Source organism: Coffea arabica, chromosome 10c (genome assembly GCF_036785885.1).
Source record: "Coffea arabica cultivar ET-39 chromosome 10c, Coffea Arabica ET-39 HiFi, whole genome shotgun sequence".
NCBI classification, from domain to species: Eukaryota; Viridiplantae; Streptophyta; class Magnoliopsida; order Gentianales; family Rubiaceae; genus Coffea; species Coffea arabica.
In genome coordinates, this window is record NC_092329.1 from 8173171 (window position 1) to 8189470 (window position 16300).

The 16300-nt window shown below is 35.7% G+C and overlaps 1 protein-coding gene across 10 annotated transcripts; it reads left to right on the forward strand.

Moving 5' to 3' along the window:
* Window positions 1–3604: 3604 nt before the first annotated feature.
* On the forward strand, window positions 3605–7733 carry LOC113713297 (uncharacterized). Of its 10 annotated transcripts, none has more exons than XR_011822504.1 (7): window positions 3612–4209; window positions 4314–4441; window positions 4548–4660; window positions 6055–6240; window positions 6906–6940; window positions 7266–7361; window positions 7465–7733. XR_011822504.1 is itself a non-coding variant. In XM_027236989.2 (6 exons), exons 1-5 carry the CDS (start codon window positions 3857–3859, stop codon window positions 6933–6935), a joined length of 810 nt encoding a protein of 269 aa, XP_027092790.1. In that variant the 5' UTR covers window positions 3612–3856; the 3' UTR covers window positions 6936–6940; window positions 7519–7733. The 10 variants fall into 10 exon arrangements, 3 of the variants coding, with proteins under 3 accessions (XP_071925623.1, XP_027092791.1, XP_027092790.1); XR_003453503.2 differs by having other exon boundaries at window positions 7468–7733; XR_011822505.1 differs by having other exon boundaries at window positions 7519–7733.
* The last annotated feature ends 8567 nt before the right edge of the window (window positions 7734–16300 follow it).

Genomic DNA, 16300 nt, shown 5'->3' on the forward strand with positions numbered 1-16300 from the left:
CATTCAAAGAAAGATATCTCTTGTCTTTTTCATTCAATTCTTGTCTAGTCTTTAATCTACTCAAATTAGTGATAGAGTCAATTATTCTGGCTTCATAAGGACCATCTTCTACCACATACCATAATTCAATATAAACGGATTGTAAGAAAATCATCATTCTTTGTTTCCACATGCTAAAATAAGAACCATTAAACATAGGTGGTCTATCAATAGATTGCCCTTCTAAAAAAGAAACTTTTATGGTTGCCATGATCTTTACTCTAAGCGGTTAAGCTTGATCAAAAGAGACCAAGTTCTGATACCAATTGTAAGTCTTGGTGCAACCCAATGAGTACAAACAATTTCACAATGATGCACAAAGATATATCAAATTTAAGCACAATAAAGAAAACTTAATTAAAGAGAAAAGATAAGAAATGCAAACCAAATATCAATCCAATAGCCTCTTCAATAGATGGCGATGCTAACCAAGATGTACAAGTGAAGGCTCACTCCTTCCTCGCCCCAAACACACTTTGGTTGAGCCAAGGAGTTTTACAACTATTCTAGATAACCCTCAACAACCTACACTTGAAAGATCACTCACCCAATTAAGAACTATTTTATACAAATGAGGCAACCTTCACCAAGGTTTTACCACTTCAAGTGATAGGTTCACCTTCACCAAGGTTTTACTTCTCCTAGAGAGTAACCTTCACTTGAGCAACCTCACAACCCAACTTCCCCAACCCCTTATACAACCAACAAAGAATCTTTCTACTCAAAAATCTCACTTGTAAGCTTGTATTTTGTGTTGGCAAAAGTCTCTTGTCTTCTTGTGCTTTGGGGTATTTATAGAAGGTGAGAAATGGCTTCAAAAGACTCTCTAACGGTCAAATATTAAATGCTGTCAAAACTAGCCGTTGGCCTGTCGGACGTCCGAACCACCTGTCGAACGTCCGAACCCTGCGTCCAAACCACCTGTCGGACGTCCGAACCCTGCGTCCGAACGTTGACAGAGAGTCATCAAATCTTTGCGAAATTTCTCGGACGTCCGATGCGATCGATGTGCGTCCGAGGCGTGCGTCCGATGCTTCCGGACGTCCGATGCTTCCTCACGAGCGTCCGACAGAGTTTCCTTCTTGATGTTTTTCATCCTTTCGGACGTCCGATAGCTTCCTTTCGGACGTCCCACATGAGTACCCTGTTTTTGCTTCTTCTAACAAATTGCTCACATAAAAACATTAGCCCAAATCTACATTTTGGTTTGATAATCATCAAAACCAAGGATTGATCGACCAAGGTCAACAGAACATTAAAACAGCTCATGTATGTACAACTCTACAACTTGCTGATATTTTCACTAAAGCTTTGGGTACTGATTAGTTTCAATTTCTTCTTAGCAAGTTGGGCATCTCCAATCTTCATGCTCCAACTTGAGGTGGGGTATTGAGGAAATTGCAGAAATTAGTGCAGCAATTTACGAAATGATACTTTAGGAAATTGCAGAAATTAGTGCAGTTGTTTACGGAATGATATTTTGGAATCTTTAGCTAATAAATTAGTGGATGTAATTTTGGTAGTTCACTATTGTATAGGAAATCTTTATTTGTATAGATATAGAAATTATATAGGTAAGATCCTTATCTTTGTATATAAATACATCTTTGAAGTCAATGAGAAAATCATCTCTTTTGGTCCTAGTATTTCTGTTTTCTTCAGTTGTTTGTATTACTCAACTCATTTGGGAGTTAAAATGGGTGGTTTTCTTTTTTATTTTCATCATCTCTAGTTCAGTTATAAAATGGTTTATTTTTTTATAATGTTTTTGGCACGAGAGTTCAGTTTTGGTAGTTCACTATTGTATAGGAAATCTTTATTTGTATAGATATAGAAATTATATAGGTAAGATCCTTATCTTTGTATATAAATACATCTTTGAAGTCAATGAGAAAATCATCTCTTTTGGTCCTAGTATTTCTGTTTTCTTCAGTTGTTTGTATTACTCAACTCATTTGGGAGTTAAAATGGGTGGTTTTCTTTTTTATTTTCATCATCTCTAGTTCAGTTATAAAATGGTTTATTTTTTTATAATGTTTTTGGCACGAGAGTTCAGTTATAAAGTTATTGTTTTTTCTAATGTTTTTGGCATGAGAGTGTTTGTTAGAATTGGCAAGTTTTTGTATACGATATCCATTGCAACATTCTAAGGTGATTAGAAGTTGTGAGCGTTGGTCTATGAATTAGAAATTTTTGAGCACCATCTATTACTTAGTATTTAGTATTTATTGCAAATGTTATTTTTTATAATACTGAAAACAATTTAACCCAAATTAAAAAAAACTTGAAGTCAGCATTCAGCAACAGGTTTTTACCACTGAATCCAACCTCATTGATTTTTCTTCACTAACTTTAGTAAAAAAGAGGAAGTGTAGGACCCGGAGCAGTAACGGTTGCATTCTGAAGGTTATGTGCATTTACACACGGCATGACACTGTTTGCACATGGTGTAACTTACTTTCAATAACGTGTAATTCTAGAATAAAATTTTATGGATCCCACACATATTATTAAGAACGAGATATAAAATAAAATCTGAACCTTACAAATTTTTTTGGCCAAATCTTGGCCATGAACTGCCAAGAACCTGCAACTGTTCCTGCCCCTATTCCGGAAGTGCATGGCTTATTTGCTACCAGTATCCACATTATTGTTTTCCAACTGAATTCAACGTCTATGGATTTTCTTCACTAGCATACAATAGGAACAACCGTAGAGGAACTGGCCTTATTTACTAGTAATATCCTCATTATTATCGTGGCTTCTCAAATCGGATAAAGAAATTCATTTTCCCCTTTTGTTCTGATCCAAAGTTCAGCATCCTCACCTCTTCTTTCTTTTTTCTTTTTCTTTTTCCTATTTTCTCTATTTCCTGGAAAATTCAATATTTTAGTTTTTGATAGTCGATCCACCTATTTAGATTGCAATTAATATTCTAGACCAGCAAGTAAAAATATTGATATTAACACACAAAGAAGGAAAAAGCTGCATTTTGGCAAATTATGATAGTCAATACTTAGTAGCTAAGTAATCCAATTCGTCATGCAATCAAATACTACCATATAAAAATTTAAGAAAAGGTTAGTAGTATTACAACTATGAAACTCCGTTAGCCACTTTTAATGAACTAATAAATGAAGCACCTAGGCAGTCTTAACCTTTTTTTTTTTCTGGCTGTAATGTCAAAGCATAGTAAATCACGACAAGAAAGGTTGTAGCCATCCTTTTTTTTTTTTTACCAAATGAAACCTTTTCTATTATTTGCCTAGTTTCCTTATATTATATTTACTTCATGATATATACTATAATAATTCAAGTGCAAATGTTGGTTCAACAGCTGAAAATTTATATGAATTTTTTCAATGATACGTCTAATTTATTATGTGAATTTATACACTCATATTAAATATATTTCGTGTGTTTAGATATTTTTTTTCAATTTAATTTTATTCTTACTAAAAAATTAACAGGGATAAGAATACTTTTCCGAATGAATTCACTCTTACTAAAAAAAAGTTAACAGGCTCGTCTTGACCGGTTAGCCAAACCAAATTTATAGTACTGCCATTTTCGAATAGTTTCGGGTAGATAGCCATTCGCCTATTGAGTTCGCTACAATCCTTCTGCTCAACTGACATAATACAAAGGGAAAAAACAAAAATGTAGTAGAAATCATTCTTCTTAACCTGGCAAACAAAAATACCAAGTAAATATCTTTCCCATTTCTACAAGAGCCATACGTTGCGTGGAATTAGGGGCTCCTATCCAAGTGCTTACTTCGTATCAAAGGCGTTTGATAATTTGCCTGAGAGATAACATGAATGTTCTGAGCAGCCAAGCTGCAGGCGGAGCAGCAGTGGCGACAGTATCCTGTACCCATCGCTGTTCCCTTCAATTTACAAATCCAGTTCCTCCTCTTTTCTCCAATCGCAGACCACCCAAATTCCCACCCACTAATACTCATAATTTCCCCAGACGCCGCACTGTTGCCAATGCTGAATCCACCACAAGCCGCCCCTCTGCTACTCCTACTGGCCCTTCCACTCCCCCCAATTCCGCCAAAGAGGATGTTCCCATCACTTTGGTGGGCGAACAGGATGTTCCTCTAGAGGGTGTCATTCAATTCGAAAAGCCCACTTCTTCCCCTTCTACCCTCATTTCTAAATGGGGGTAATTTCTTTCCCTCTCCTCCTTGTTTCTATCTTGAATGTTTTTCTTTTAAACAGCTGGGATTTTTCCCCCTCTGATATGATGAAAAAATGGTTTCATTTTAGGTGGGTGGCTTTGTTGGCCGGTGGGGATGCGTTGGCATTGCTCTTGTTCTCAGCAATTGGAAGGTTTAGTCATGGCTTTGACGTTTTTGACCTCGAAACGTTGAAGACTGCGGACCCGTTTATGGCTGGTATGCTTTTCTCTGACTCAATTTTAGTTGTATATATGTGGAGATAATAAAAATTGGACCTAGGGGCTGAGAATAATTATTGTGTATGGTCCCTTGGTAAAATTAGGGTGGTTCTTGAGTGCTTATTTCCTTGGAGGATATGGGGAAGATGGTCGAGGCATGAATGGCCGGTCTCAAGCTATAACTGTAGCTGCCAAGTCTTGGGCTTTGGGCATTCCGGTAAGTCCCTTTTAGCATTCTGTCGGACTACTATTGAACTGGTTGATATTTTTAAAATATCATTTTTTTTAGATTGGTGAAGGATTGTGGTTGAAATGTGACTGAGTTAAATGCCACCAGTTGCTAGTGAGCATATATGTGGTTCAGGAGAGGATTTAGGTTGGGGATATGGACTTTGGGAAACATCATATCGCAGGACTCTAGTAGCTCGAAGCTCTTTTTTTCAGTTTATAAATTTTAGCAGGAATCTTGTTGAAAAAAGTATAGGAATCTTGTTGAAGATAGTTTCCGTCCAGTATTTACCCCAAATACACTTGAAATTAGAGTTTTTAACACAAGAATAGTGGTTGTTTACCTCTAGAGATTTTCTGGACGTGCAAATACCAAAGTTTCATTCTAATGCTTATTGAGAAGGAGAAACATACAGCAGTTAGGCTGCAACTTACAATCTATCAAGATGTTATCGTCTCTTGAAACTTAGTATGATACAAAATTGTAGGTTAACGTGACAGTGATCAATCTGTAGTTGTGATACAAGAATTTTTCTATTCAAAGCTAATTTTGGATTTCATTGTGATTTAATAACTTTTTTAGTCTACCCGTTCTCTTTGGAATGGGAATCCTCTCCTCAAGTTGAAGACGCATACAAAGTTGAATAAGTCCTTCCAAAATTTAGGCTGCACCTCAAGGACAGCAAAGGCCAGACATGAAACCAAGAGCAGAATGACCATTAGGTTAGCATCGTTTTCTTGTATTGTTTGAACTATGAATCTGAAGGACTTCACGACATGCGGAATTTGGACAAGTTGGATAGTCTTGGATGTTGATTTTCTTTTGGCCTTTGATTTAACAAGGATTTGAGAGTTGGGTTGACACACTTAACTTCTGGAAGGACAACGGCAGATACTGTTGTATCTCATATCATACCTCAGAAGGTATAATTATGAGCAGAAGGCTGTTCCGCATAAGTTTATGTGTGATGATCAACAACTTTGTTTCCTCGTAGTAGGGATAGTTTTCCTAATTCTAGTGTTCCTAGCATTTGCCTCCTTTCTTGTATTGGATGTGAAAGATTCACAATGAAACAATGAATCTCAATCATTTGTTAGCTGTCCTGTAAATAGATTGTAAAACTTGCTCTGTTTGTGGTTCCTTATAAAGGAACTACTACATTCCTTGGCACTGCATCAGAATGGTCAACAACCTATTTTGGGTTCAGTTACCTGCACAAATGGAACTTTGAATCATTAATGCTTGTGACAGGCATGTCTCATGCATCATCATGCCTAATGGACTCTCTTTTGAATTTTGGCTGTATTTTGATATCAATTTCAACTTATTTCTTCTTATTCATAAAGGACTTTGCTTCAATTTTTGGTTCCCTCATTTGGCAGCTGGGCTTGATAATAAGAGCAGCAACAGTCAGGCATATTCCGCCAATCAACTTTATCTTAGTAACCATGGGAAGTACTGCTGTGTTACTAATTGGATGGAGAGCACTGTTGTTTAGCATATTCTATCCTGACAAAAGCAAGAAGAATGATGTCTATAGACGGGGGAGCCCTTTTGAACTGTTTGAGGTATGATTTGTTTTTTTTCACCTTAAGTCACAGAGTTGAAATTTAAGGTTAGAGTTGTGTTCATCTTGTAAGTGAATTTTGTTCATATGATTTCGTTAAATGACCTGAAAATTTTGAAATTTGTTCTTTGCCAATGATTTATATGCAAGTCTTCTCAATAATCATGACAATGGTACCAGATCTATGAAGAACAAAAATTTTGAGGTGTCAGTGTGCATAGAAGATCAGGGTCAGGATTCTCCTCCTTAACCAATCTGTGCTTATTCAATGAAAAGCTAAAACAAGAGAATGGACACCTTTTAAGGAACTTTTGCTCTGTGATGTTGAATGGAAATTTAAGCGCAAATCAGCTTCAGGCTTTACTCAATAGCTGATATAAAGATCAAAAGAAAGTGAACTAAGGGTAAATGAGGCCATTTCGTGTTTGTTTACATATTTTAAAAGTGAATCTGGTTTTAACCATCTGATGAAGTTAAAAACATGGATCGAAGAAATTGCGTTGTATCTGACCTAAATGATATTGTGTCTATGAAGTTTTTTACGACAAACAGTTGGAAATCAGTGTATTAAGATAGTATACATTCCTGATTGATACCCTTAACCAGGATGAAACATTGTTTGGTTTTAATTCCTGATACAGACAATTTTATGTTTTGATTTTGCAGTTGCTCACGTCATTGGTGAGAAGGTGGTAGATCAGGTAGTGACTTCCTACAAGTTTGTACATGCATTTCCTCTTTTTATGTAAGAAGTGACATTTCAGAAGCAATCACAGTTTTGTTTAAGATGTTCGTTACCTGTATGTATAGAATTTCTACCACTTGAAGAAGAGCTTGTTTTCAATAATATTATTAAACATGTAGCAAAGAAAGTCCTTAATGAAGAATGAAGCCCTTGTAATGCTTTTCCACATGCTCCTCATCTTCTAAATATATCCTGCAATCCAAGGACTCACTTGTTCTGCTGTATTATTGTCACAAATTTTGGGAACTGATGTACCGTCACTTGATTCCACATTCTGAAAGAACTGAAGTTGCAGTGCTGCTTGAGGTTGTTAAGTCGTGACATTTCTTAAACCTCCATTGGACAAATATTTCGGGGCAAGTTTTTGAAACCAGCAGGTGTTTTTTTCTTTTCCTTTTTGGTTCCTGTACGTTGGTAATTGCTATTGTTGGGTTTTTCCTCGATTGGTAACAAACTGTTGAAGACTAATTCATGCAAAAGTAGGTAAACTTCTCCCATTGTTCTCCATTGGGCTGATGGAGTATACACTGACAGCAGGGGGCGTGGAACAGAGGAATGAATGATGACGGGAAAAAGCTATTCTCTTCGTATCTGAACTTATTACCTGATGTGTGAGGTGCATGGCTTAAATTAAATGGTATCATTGGATCAGAATTATCAACTCATCATGGGTTCTTGATTATTATTGTTTGAATACGGAAAGTGCCAAAGGTCAATGATGCTGAAATTATCAACTCTTCTTGATTTAATCATTTGTTCCGTTCGTATTACCATATCAGTCAGGCAAGGAGCCCACTTTGTAGAGATGAGGTCTTGGGCCTTGTGGAGTTTTTAGTGCCTGCAAGGCTGCAAGGACCGGTGGTCCTTGTTGTGACTCTTGGTTCCAAAGACAGAAGAGTGAAAACAAAGAAAAACAAAAGGCAAAAAATTTTAGCAGTGGCAGGTAATGATCCGAGGGCAATAGAATTCTCAGCCATCAAAACTTACACGGTATTAGAACAAAAACATACGAACTAAACTGGCTTGAGTTTGAACATGGAATTTCCGTCTTCCTCACTGCGGGAAGGGTTTAAATTTTTTCATCTAGAGCTGCCAAAGAGTCAGTACTGTTTACAACTGATTCTTTTAACCAGGAGAAGGGCTACCGACCTGGAGGCCACACAAACAAGCATTGCCCCAAAATTCATGGAACAGTAAATCTGTAATGCAAACGTTGGGACAATATATATATATATATATATATATCTATAGTTAAAATTACTTAACTGCAGATTTCACCATATAGTTTTTGTTAATATTGCTGCGAAACTAATTTCAGTTGTTCAACGTTTTAGATAAGACAACTTCAACCATCAACCAACCTAAATGTGTAAACCTGTTGATTGCAGAGCCCCTGGTTTTGTCCATGTAGTTGAATATTTGGGAATTGTATGATGTTCCAAAAGATTTTCAGGATTGCTGCCTGATGCCTATCGTCTGCATTCCAGTTGATCTACAGCCCCTCTATGGATATGAGTTTCAAAGAGTTAGGTCGGCGAGAAAGATGGCAATACAGGCGCAGCAGCTGTAAGCTGTAATACTGGGGATCTTAGATGATAAGACGGATAGTGTCCCATCCGATGGATCTTGGCTGCCAAGAAATGCCACCCATCAATCTCTGTCTCTCTCTCTCCCTAGATTTTGTCTTCACGGGGAACAGTCTGATCATCACTCTGTAGTTTGACTATTTGCGTTTGCATTAAAGAAGTCATTTTAAACACATCTTCTGGGAATCTAGCTAGACTTTCTGCATCTTTTTGTCGAGCGGATTTTTCTTGCACCGAGCCTAGGAACTACTGCTAATGGGTTGCAGAGTCAAAACCTTTTTTTTCCCTGAATACTGGCTTATCTTTTACTAGTACGAATATGCTCTACAGTAGCTTTTTTTTTTTTCATGTAGAATTTGATAAATGTGTTTGCGCTGAATTTGTCCTGCTTGCTTAGTTGCTTTTCAAGTTGCTTAATTGGTTAATTTACGCGTCAAAACCCAGTTCCTCGAGTAATACAAGCGACGAACTTGAGAACGACAGAACCAGCTTAATTTGCTGCATGTAATTAAAGCTGGACCCTGGCAGCCCATGTCCATAGTCGATGCAACTTCTTCTGGCTTTCCCGAGGATATGACAAAACTTATGCACGGACAAATTCTGCTTACATGCGTGGAATCTCTAAGCAAGAACTGGAGAACTGAACTGGAAAGACAAGTGCTGATTCTCCAGTAATGCGCTTTAACCGTTTGGGCTTGTTATCCTGAAAATGAATTTTTTTTTTGTCCAAACGTTAGAACTCCAAAACATATCATGGTGTAAATATTTTTGAAATTGAAAATTCTCACGAGAAATAAAGATACACGAAACAGTACGTGTTGTGCCCACCAGGCACCAACCACTGAATGAAGCTTTTAATTGTGGGGGGTGGGGGGCATGGTGTTATTATTTGTTTTGGTCACATTACATTCTGGACAAATTGAAACATGTTTGCTCTGAAGATCCAACCATGTCATAGCGGGAAACAAGCCTTGTACTATTCCCTTTTCCATTTATGGTGAAAGGAAAAGGGCAAAAGGAGAGGAAATTAATAACATCTTCAGGCCTTTGCCATCAGCAGCCATTAAAGGCATATCTTGTTTCTAACTTGTTGGTTTGAACTTTGAAAACTAAACAGAGAAAATAGGCCCACAACCCTTCTTCTTCTTCTTCTTCTTCTTTTGGAAGGAACAACCCATCTTCTTTAAATACTCTTTTAAGTTCATCCCGAAGAAGAAGAAGTGAAAAAAATAGCCAAAAGCATTTGGCACCTAGCTAGGGTTGTCTTAGTTGTATGTATGGTTTGTATTTTTGATTTGTCTATTTGTACTTATTTAGGAGTGGTATCTCGTATCTGGTATCCAAACTCTAGATGGCTTCTGCTTCTTAGGTTATTACTCTATTGGTGTTAAAAATAGTAGCTTGTGATGGAGAGAGAAAATCTAAGGTGATTGTGACCAGACAGTTTGCGTTAGATTGTGACATATCATTTTGGGGTTAAAGGGGGAGAATTGAGGGCTTAGGGATGAAGAATCGAGTCGTTGTAACCCCTATTACCAGTTAAAGTATCCAGGAGTTATGGCTTTTCTTTTACTTTGCTTTGAAGTCTCCTTTTACAGTAGTTTTACTTGCCTTTTTCCTTCATTCCCATAACTCCATCCATTTGTCGCTCATCCATTTCTTTCATTCTCAATTTGTGAAACATGCCATACAGTTGTCTTTCGGAGCCTTCTGGACACAAGGTAAATTGCACTCTTTAACTCCTCTCAAAGTTTGCCAACATTACAAATAAAATAAAGGGCATCTCTTTCTTTTTAATTTTTCTTTTCAAAGGTTCGTTACACTAATAAATACTTAATTCTTTCTAGGTGGCAAACACACACACACACACACAGAGTACACACGAAAAAAAAAAAGAAAAGAAAAGAGAGAAGGCTTTCGAAAATGACCTTTTATGGATTGGCATAGGAATGAAATAGTAGGTGATTGAAAAAAAGAAGAAGAAAAATGAAAGAAATAGGTCATTGGAAATCAAATATGGAGACAGATTCAGATATACACAAAAGGTTTCCAACTCAAAGATGCAAAACGTAAGGGTAGGGGAAGGGTTAAGGTGAGGTCATAGTCTCTTTTAACTCTTTTAGAAGCGGTTGTCGTTCTCAGTTGTTAAGGTAGTAGCCAACGATCGATGACGATCACAAATACTTGTGACATATGTAGTAGTAGTAGCAGTAACTATTATATATATATTTTTTTTAACACAGAAAGTATTTCAATTTTCTCAAATTAATCTTTCTGCGTATACACAAGTGATATAGAAGTGACTCGAACACACGAATTCGAGACCTAACTAAGCTATTCCGAAATCATCCTACCCAACCCTAAGTCCAACTACTAGCAAAAGTGTAAAGTGTAAACCATGCATTAATACATGGGCGTATATATACACATAGGTATCAGACCACTTTCAGCTAATTGGCCTATTGCTATTTTGCAGCTGTTCCAAGTATCTTGTTTAAGATTGTGCTGTTTTGGATTTTGTGTTCATCTTCTTCTTCTCTTCTCGCTTCTCACGTGAACCTCAATATTTACTCCCCTCCTCCACTAGTGACAAGTCCTCCTCCTCTATTTATTTCTTTCTTAGTGCATATACCTCATTTATTCTTCTCTTTCAATTCTGTCTCACTGCTGTCTTCCTCTGTCTGTGCTCTCTGGGCCTTAGGTCCAAGCCAAGTGATTGGACAGCTGCGGCTGGCTCTACAACTGGCCTACATTTCCTGAACAATTCTTAGTTCTTACTCTATTATGTATGTGAATTCATACTTCGTGTGCCTCAACTCCCCTTCCTAGGACATGTTTGGTTCAGGAGTTCCTGGAATCGGAATTGGAACCATAGACTGAAACTAGTAGTGAGTATAAACTATAAAGTTTTGGTCATTTCCCTTTCTTTGTTTGGTCCGCGGAAGTGGAATGGATTTCATTTTTATTCAAGGGAAGAGCTAATTAATTTGAAACTCAAATTAGAAGTAAAGAATGATAGGGGCACGATCTATTAGGCCTTGTTTGGAGTGAATATATTTTTCAATCACTTTCTTACCTCACATATATCAAATTGTTACAATAATTTTTCTACAAAAAATCCAGAAAAATGCAATCCAAACATAACCTGGCCTTGTTTGGATTGCCGGTTTCCGTCAAAAAATTACATCGTTTTCCGTGATCACATTTCCCTATTACTTTTTTTCCTTACATACATCAAATCGCTACAGTAATTTTTCCATGAAAAATCACGGAAAATGCAATCCAAACACAACCAATACTTCCATTTTGATTGACTGATTCTGATTGTGATTTACTACAAAACAGATACGGGTATCGTTAACTTTGATTTCCATTCCTGATCCTTATACCCATTTACCAAACATTTCGGTACTTGTTGTTTCGCCATTAAAATAATTTATGTAAACTACGTAATGGTTCTTTACCCAAAAAATATGTAAACTAGGTATTTGGATAGAAGATTATTGGGGATAATTTTTTTAAAAAAATTATAACACTTTTTTAATATAATATATAAAAGATAAAAATGTGTTTATAATACAAACACATAAATTTGTATTACAAAAAAAAAAAAGCAGATAAATTTGTAAAAATAATTTGCTATTATTCGGTTTCCAGAGTTGAGGCTTGGATGCAAGATAATTTGCTATTTTAATGGCTTTGTTAACGAACTCGGTTGACTTTCTAGAGGCAGCCGTTCGGAGGCGGCCTGCAGACTGTAGTAAAAGTGTAAAACGAAAGGCAGAAATAGAACCACACCAGAAATTTATCCGAATATGATAAATCTTCTAATATGGGATTAAATACTGAGAAGTAGTTGCTGCTGATGACTCAGTATTTGTATCTGAATCAATAAAACAAAATTTGAAGTTGCTGCTGATGACAACTTTAAAGAATTTAAGTGTCACACCGCAGGCAAAAATGATGGCTCCAAAATCTTTTGTTTTCTTTCTGTCTCTCAACATAATTTAATATTGACCCTCTCTTTTGATCAAAATTCTGTTTTTATTTCATTTGCAGGGAAATACCGACCATAGAGACATGGCATTTCTTGCTGTCTTTTTGTATTTAATCTCTCTGAATTTCTATGTTGTTTTTTTTTGTAACAAATAGTAAGAAATTGCATAAGACAAACTAGTTTCAGTTTACACAACGAGGCAAGCAAGAAAAATTTAAATGTCCCTACATGGTTTGTTTCCCACATCGGTTCTGGGAGGGGTCTGGGTTGGGTAGTTAAGTCCCTAAGTTGACTTCAAGAGTTGCCGGCTTTTGGAGTTTAATCTGGAATTAGGTTTAATTAATCAACAAAAGTCTATTACTGAAGTTGAAAAAAAACAACAAGCTCTCTGGGATATTGGGTTGGTAGTTACCACTTAGCAGCAGGTGCCCTACATAGTTTGTTATCCACATCGGTTCTGGGAGGGGTTTGGGTTGGGTGGTTAAGTCCCTGGGTTGACTTCAAGAGTTGCCGACTTTTGGAGTTTAATCTGGGATTAGGTTTAATTAATCAACAAAAGTCTATTACTAGAATTGAAAAAAGACAACAAGCTCTCTGGGGTATTAGGTTGGTAGTTACCACTTAGAAGCAAGTGCCCACATCGGTTTTGGGAGGGGTTTGGGTTGGGTAGTTAAGTCCCTAGGTTGACTTCAAGAGTTGCCGACTTTTGGAGTTTAATCTGGGATTATATTTAATTAATCAACAAAAGTCTATTACTGGAGTTGAAAAAAGAAAAATTAAATGTCAACAGTGTGAAAAAGCAAGAAAAAATCATTCAAAACGTTTTTTACATTTTGTCAAATAAATTTTTTTGTCTTTTATTTTTAAAATGGTAACTTCACATCCCTCACAAAATCAAGTAAATAAAATTTCATCTCAATCTAAGTTTTTGAATTTTTTTTATTCTAAATCTATCACATGACCCACAAATAATCATTTTTTTAAGGGTAAAACGGTTATGTCCTATTTGTAGTTAAATAAATGACTCAATTTATATTCATTTTTATTCCTAAAAAATAGAATCTAATCCAAATCATATTCATTTTTTCTGAAAAAAGTGAAATCAAGCCCATTCTACATTAATTTTTACCATTCAAAATGTGAGATTTGACCTTTTTGTATATAAAAAATGACTGCATGTGGGTTGTATATTGATTTTATGCTAAAAAAAAGGTTGAAAACTAGATTGAAACTAAAATTTACTAACTTGAATTAATAAGGAACATAAGGTTAATATTTTAAAAGTAAATGGCGAAAAAATTTATGGATTAATCTTATATATCACCACCCGTTTGGATTGCATTTTTTTGGATTTTTTGTAGAAAAAATACTGTAGCGATTTGATGTATGTGAAGAAAAAAGGTAATAGGGAAATGTGATCATGGAAAACGACGCAATTTTTCGGAGAAAAATGGCTGTCCAAACAGTTATGTATCATCCATCCAACTTGTGATAATATATACACTGACAGTGTATATGAAATTTACTCAAAATTTATTTGATTAAATGTAAGGGACATTTTGAATAGCTTTCCCAAGAAACAAAGCTAACAAATTCAAAGCTGTTCTCTTTCTTAAAATTAATAATATTGAGTGTGTTTGGATTGTAAATTTTTTGAGATAATTTTGTGAAAAAGTACTATAACACTTTTTTGATATGATGTATGTGAGATAAAAAGGTGATTGAAAAATGTGTTGATGATGCAAGCAAATCAGTGTGTGTAAATAAGGTGTAAATAAAGTGTAAATTTTTATAATTTTTATTTCTTTCTCTAATTTCTGCAGGTAAACTACGTAACACCTATCAAAGTACAAATAAGTTAAGCTACAAAGTATAAATCATGGGGGGAAAAAAATCTTGGACCTTTTTTTCACCTCCTCTAGCAAAAGAACTACTACTATAATATTCTTAGAAATGCTTAAAAAATCCTTCCGCATGCTTTGAGCAATTACTTATTTATACATCTTTTTGGAAGTGATGTATTTGAGCTCCAATTGCCCCTCCAAATTAACCCCCCCCCCTCCCCAAAACCTCCCCTTCAAATTTTGGAAAATTTGTTTTATACCCCATAAATACGCTTTAGTTATGTTTTAAACTAGTTATATGTCACCTCATTCTCTAATCAATCAAATTGAGGGCTGGCATCCTTCCCTGCCCATGGGGTTTGCTCATATTTTAAAAAAATAAATTAAAGAGCAAGATTTTCTTTTGACTTTTTATTGACGAACAGCTCAAGTGAACTGGCCATGCAAAGCCTTACAAAAAATTATTGCACCTTTTATCCCACATCTCCGCACTAGATGTCCCCAAGATGAAGCTAAATCAAAAGGAAAAGGAAAAGCAAATGCCAGGATATATTAAAATTATTAACTCAAATCTTAATCTTGTGGCGCAGTAGTAGAGAATTACCTTAGCTTGGAAGCAAATGGATGAAAAATTATTACTATTTATTAGTGTAGTTACTCAAAATACAAGTGGGCACTTGTCATTAATCAAAAGGACAACCGAGAAGTGGATTGGTTACTTTTGGAATTGGATCTTTCTTTATCAAGAGAATGTTGCATGCAGAAGTGCATGAAGGATTTCGTGGAGACAGATTTTCAGACGGAAATGATTTGGTTTGAATCTCCAAGGGAAGACCACGATTTTTGGGAGGGAAACGAAAAGGAAAGAAAAGTGGTGGTACTGGTACTAGGGAGGGAATGAGAGATTTGTGCATGTGGAAGTGGAAGGGACTCTTTTGATTATGTGGTAATGATGAGCGAATCCACCAACTCACTATCGGCTACAAGCGAAACCACTTCACAAAATTTATTTTTTCTGCCGATGAATTATTACTAATTGCCCAATGCTCTTTGGAAAAGGGATCTCAAGTGCCCCCCCCCCCCCCCCCCCCCCTCGTGATTTCACCTTTTACTCGCTCTAATTTCATCAGTCATTCCTTTGTTCGTGGGATTAAGGTTAATTAATGCTGCTGAAAATTGTTTTGCATTCCCAAATACTGGACTTTTCTTTGATTGAAAAGAAATTAGAATGTTACTACTGCTATTCCCAAACATGCTATATTAGAGTGTGTTTGGATTGTAAATTATTTGAGATAACTTTGTGAAAAAAGTACCGTGACACTTTTTTTATATGATATATGTAAGATAAAAAGATGATTGGAAAATGTATTGATGATGTAAGCAAATCAGTGTGTGTAAATAAGGTGTAAATAAAATGTAAATTTTTACAATCCAAACACACTCACTAATTTTCTTCATTTTACGATCTTTACGTGGTATTCAGCACTTTTTTTCCCAAAAAAAAAACACTAATTTATTGATGAAAAATCATGATTCAGCTTTCCTGTAAACTTTGGAGATGGTTGGATCGGATGGTAAGAAAAAAGATGCTATAAGTAAGAGATTTTGAGTTTAAATCTACTTATTTTTTAAAAAAAATCCCTTTAGACTTTGGGCATCCACAACTTAAGTTTAGGGCTGAAGAGGCCCTAATGCCTTGTTTGGAAAACTATTTTCCTCCAAAAAAATTTGTATATTTGTTATGAATACATTTTTCAATCACTTTTTTATCTTATATATATCAAATTACTATAATATATATATATATTTTATAAAAACTCTATAATAGCAATCCAAACAAACTCTAGTTACATGACATCTCAAGATAAGTTCCAGAAAAAGCACTAGAA

Bases quoted from the DNA above. Each gene is read 5' to 3' on its own strand.
- LOC113713297 (XM_027236989.2), top strand. From the start codon at position 3,857: ATGAATGTTCTGAGCAGCCAAGCTGCAGGCGGAGCAGCAGTGGCGACA. The intron at 4,210-4,313 runs GTAATTTCTTTC...GTTTCATTTTAG, and splicing joins ACCCTCATTTCTAAATGGGG to GTGGGTGGCTTTGTTGGCCG. The intron at 6,241-6,905 runs GTATGATTTGTT...TTGATTTTGCAG, and splicing joins GCCCTTTTGAACTGTTTGAG to TTGCTCACGTCATTGGTGAG.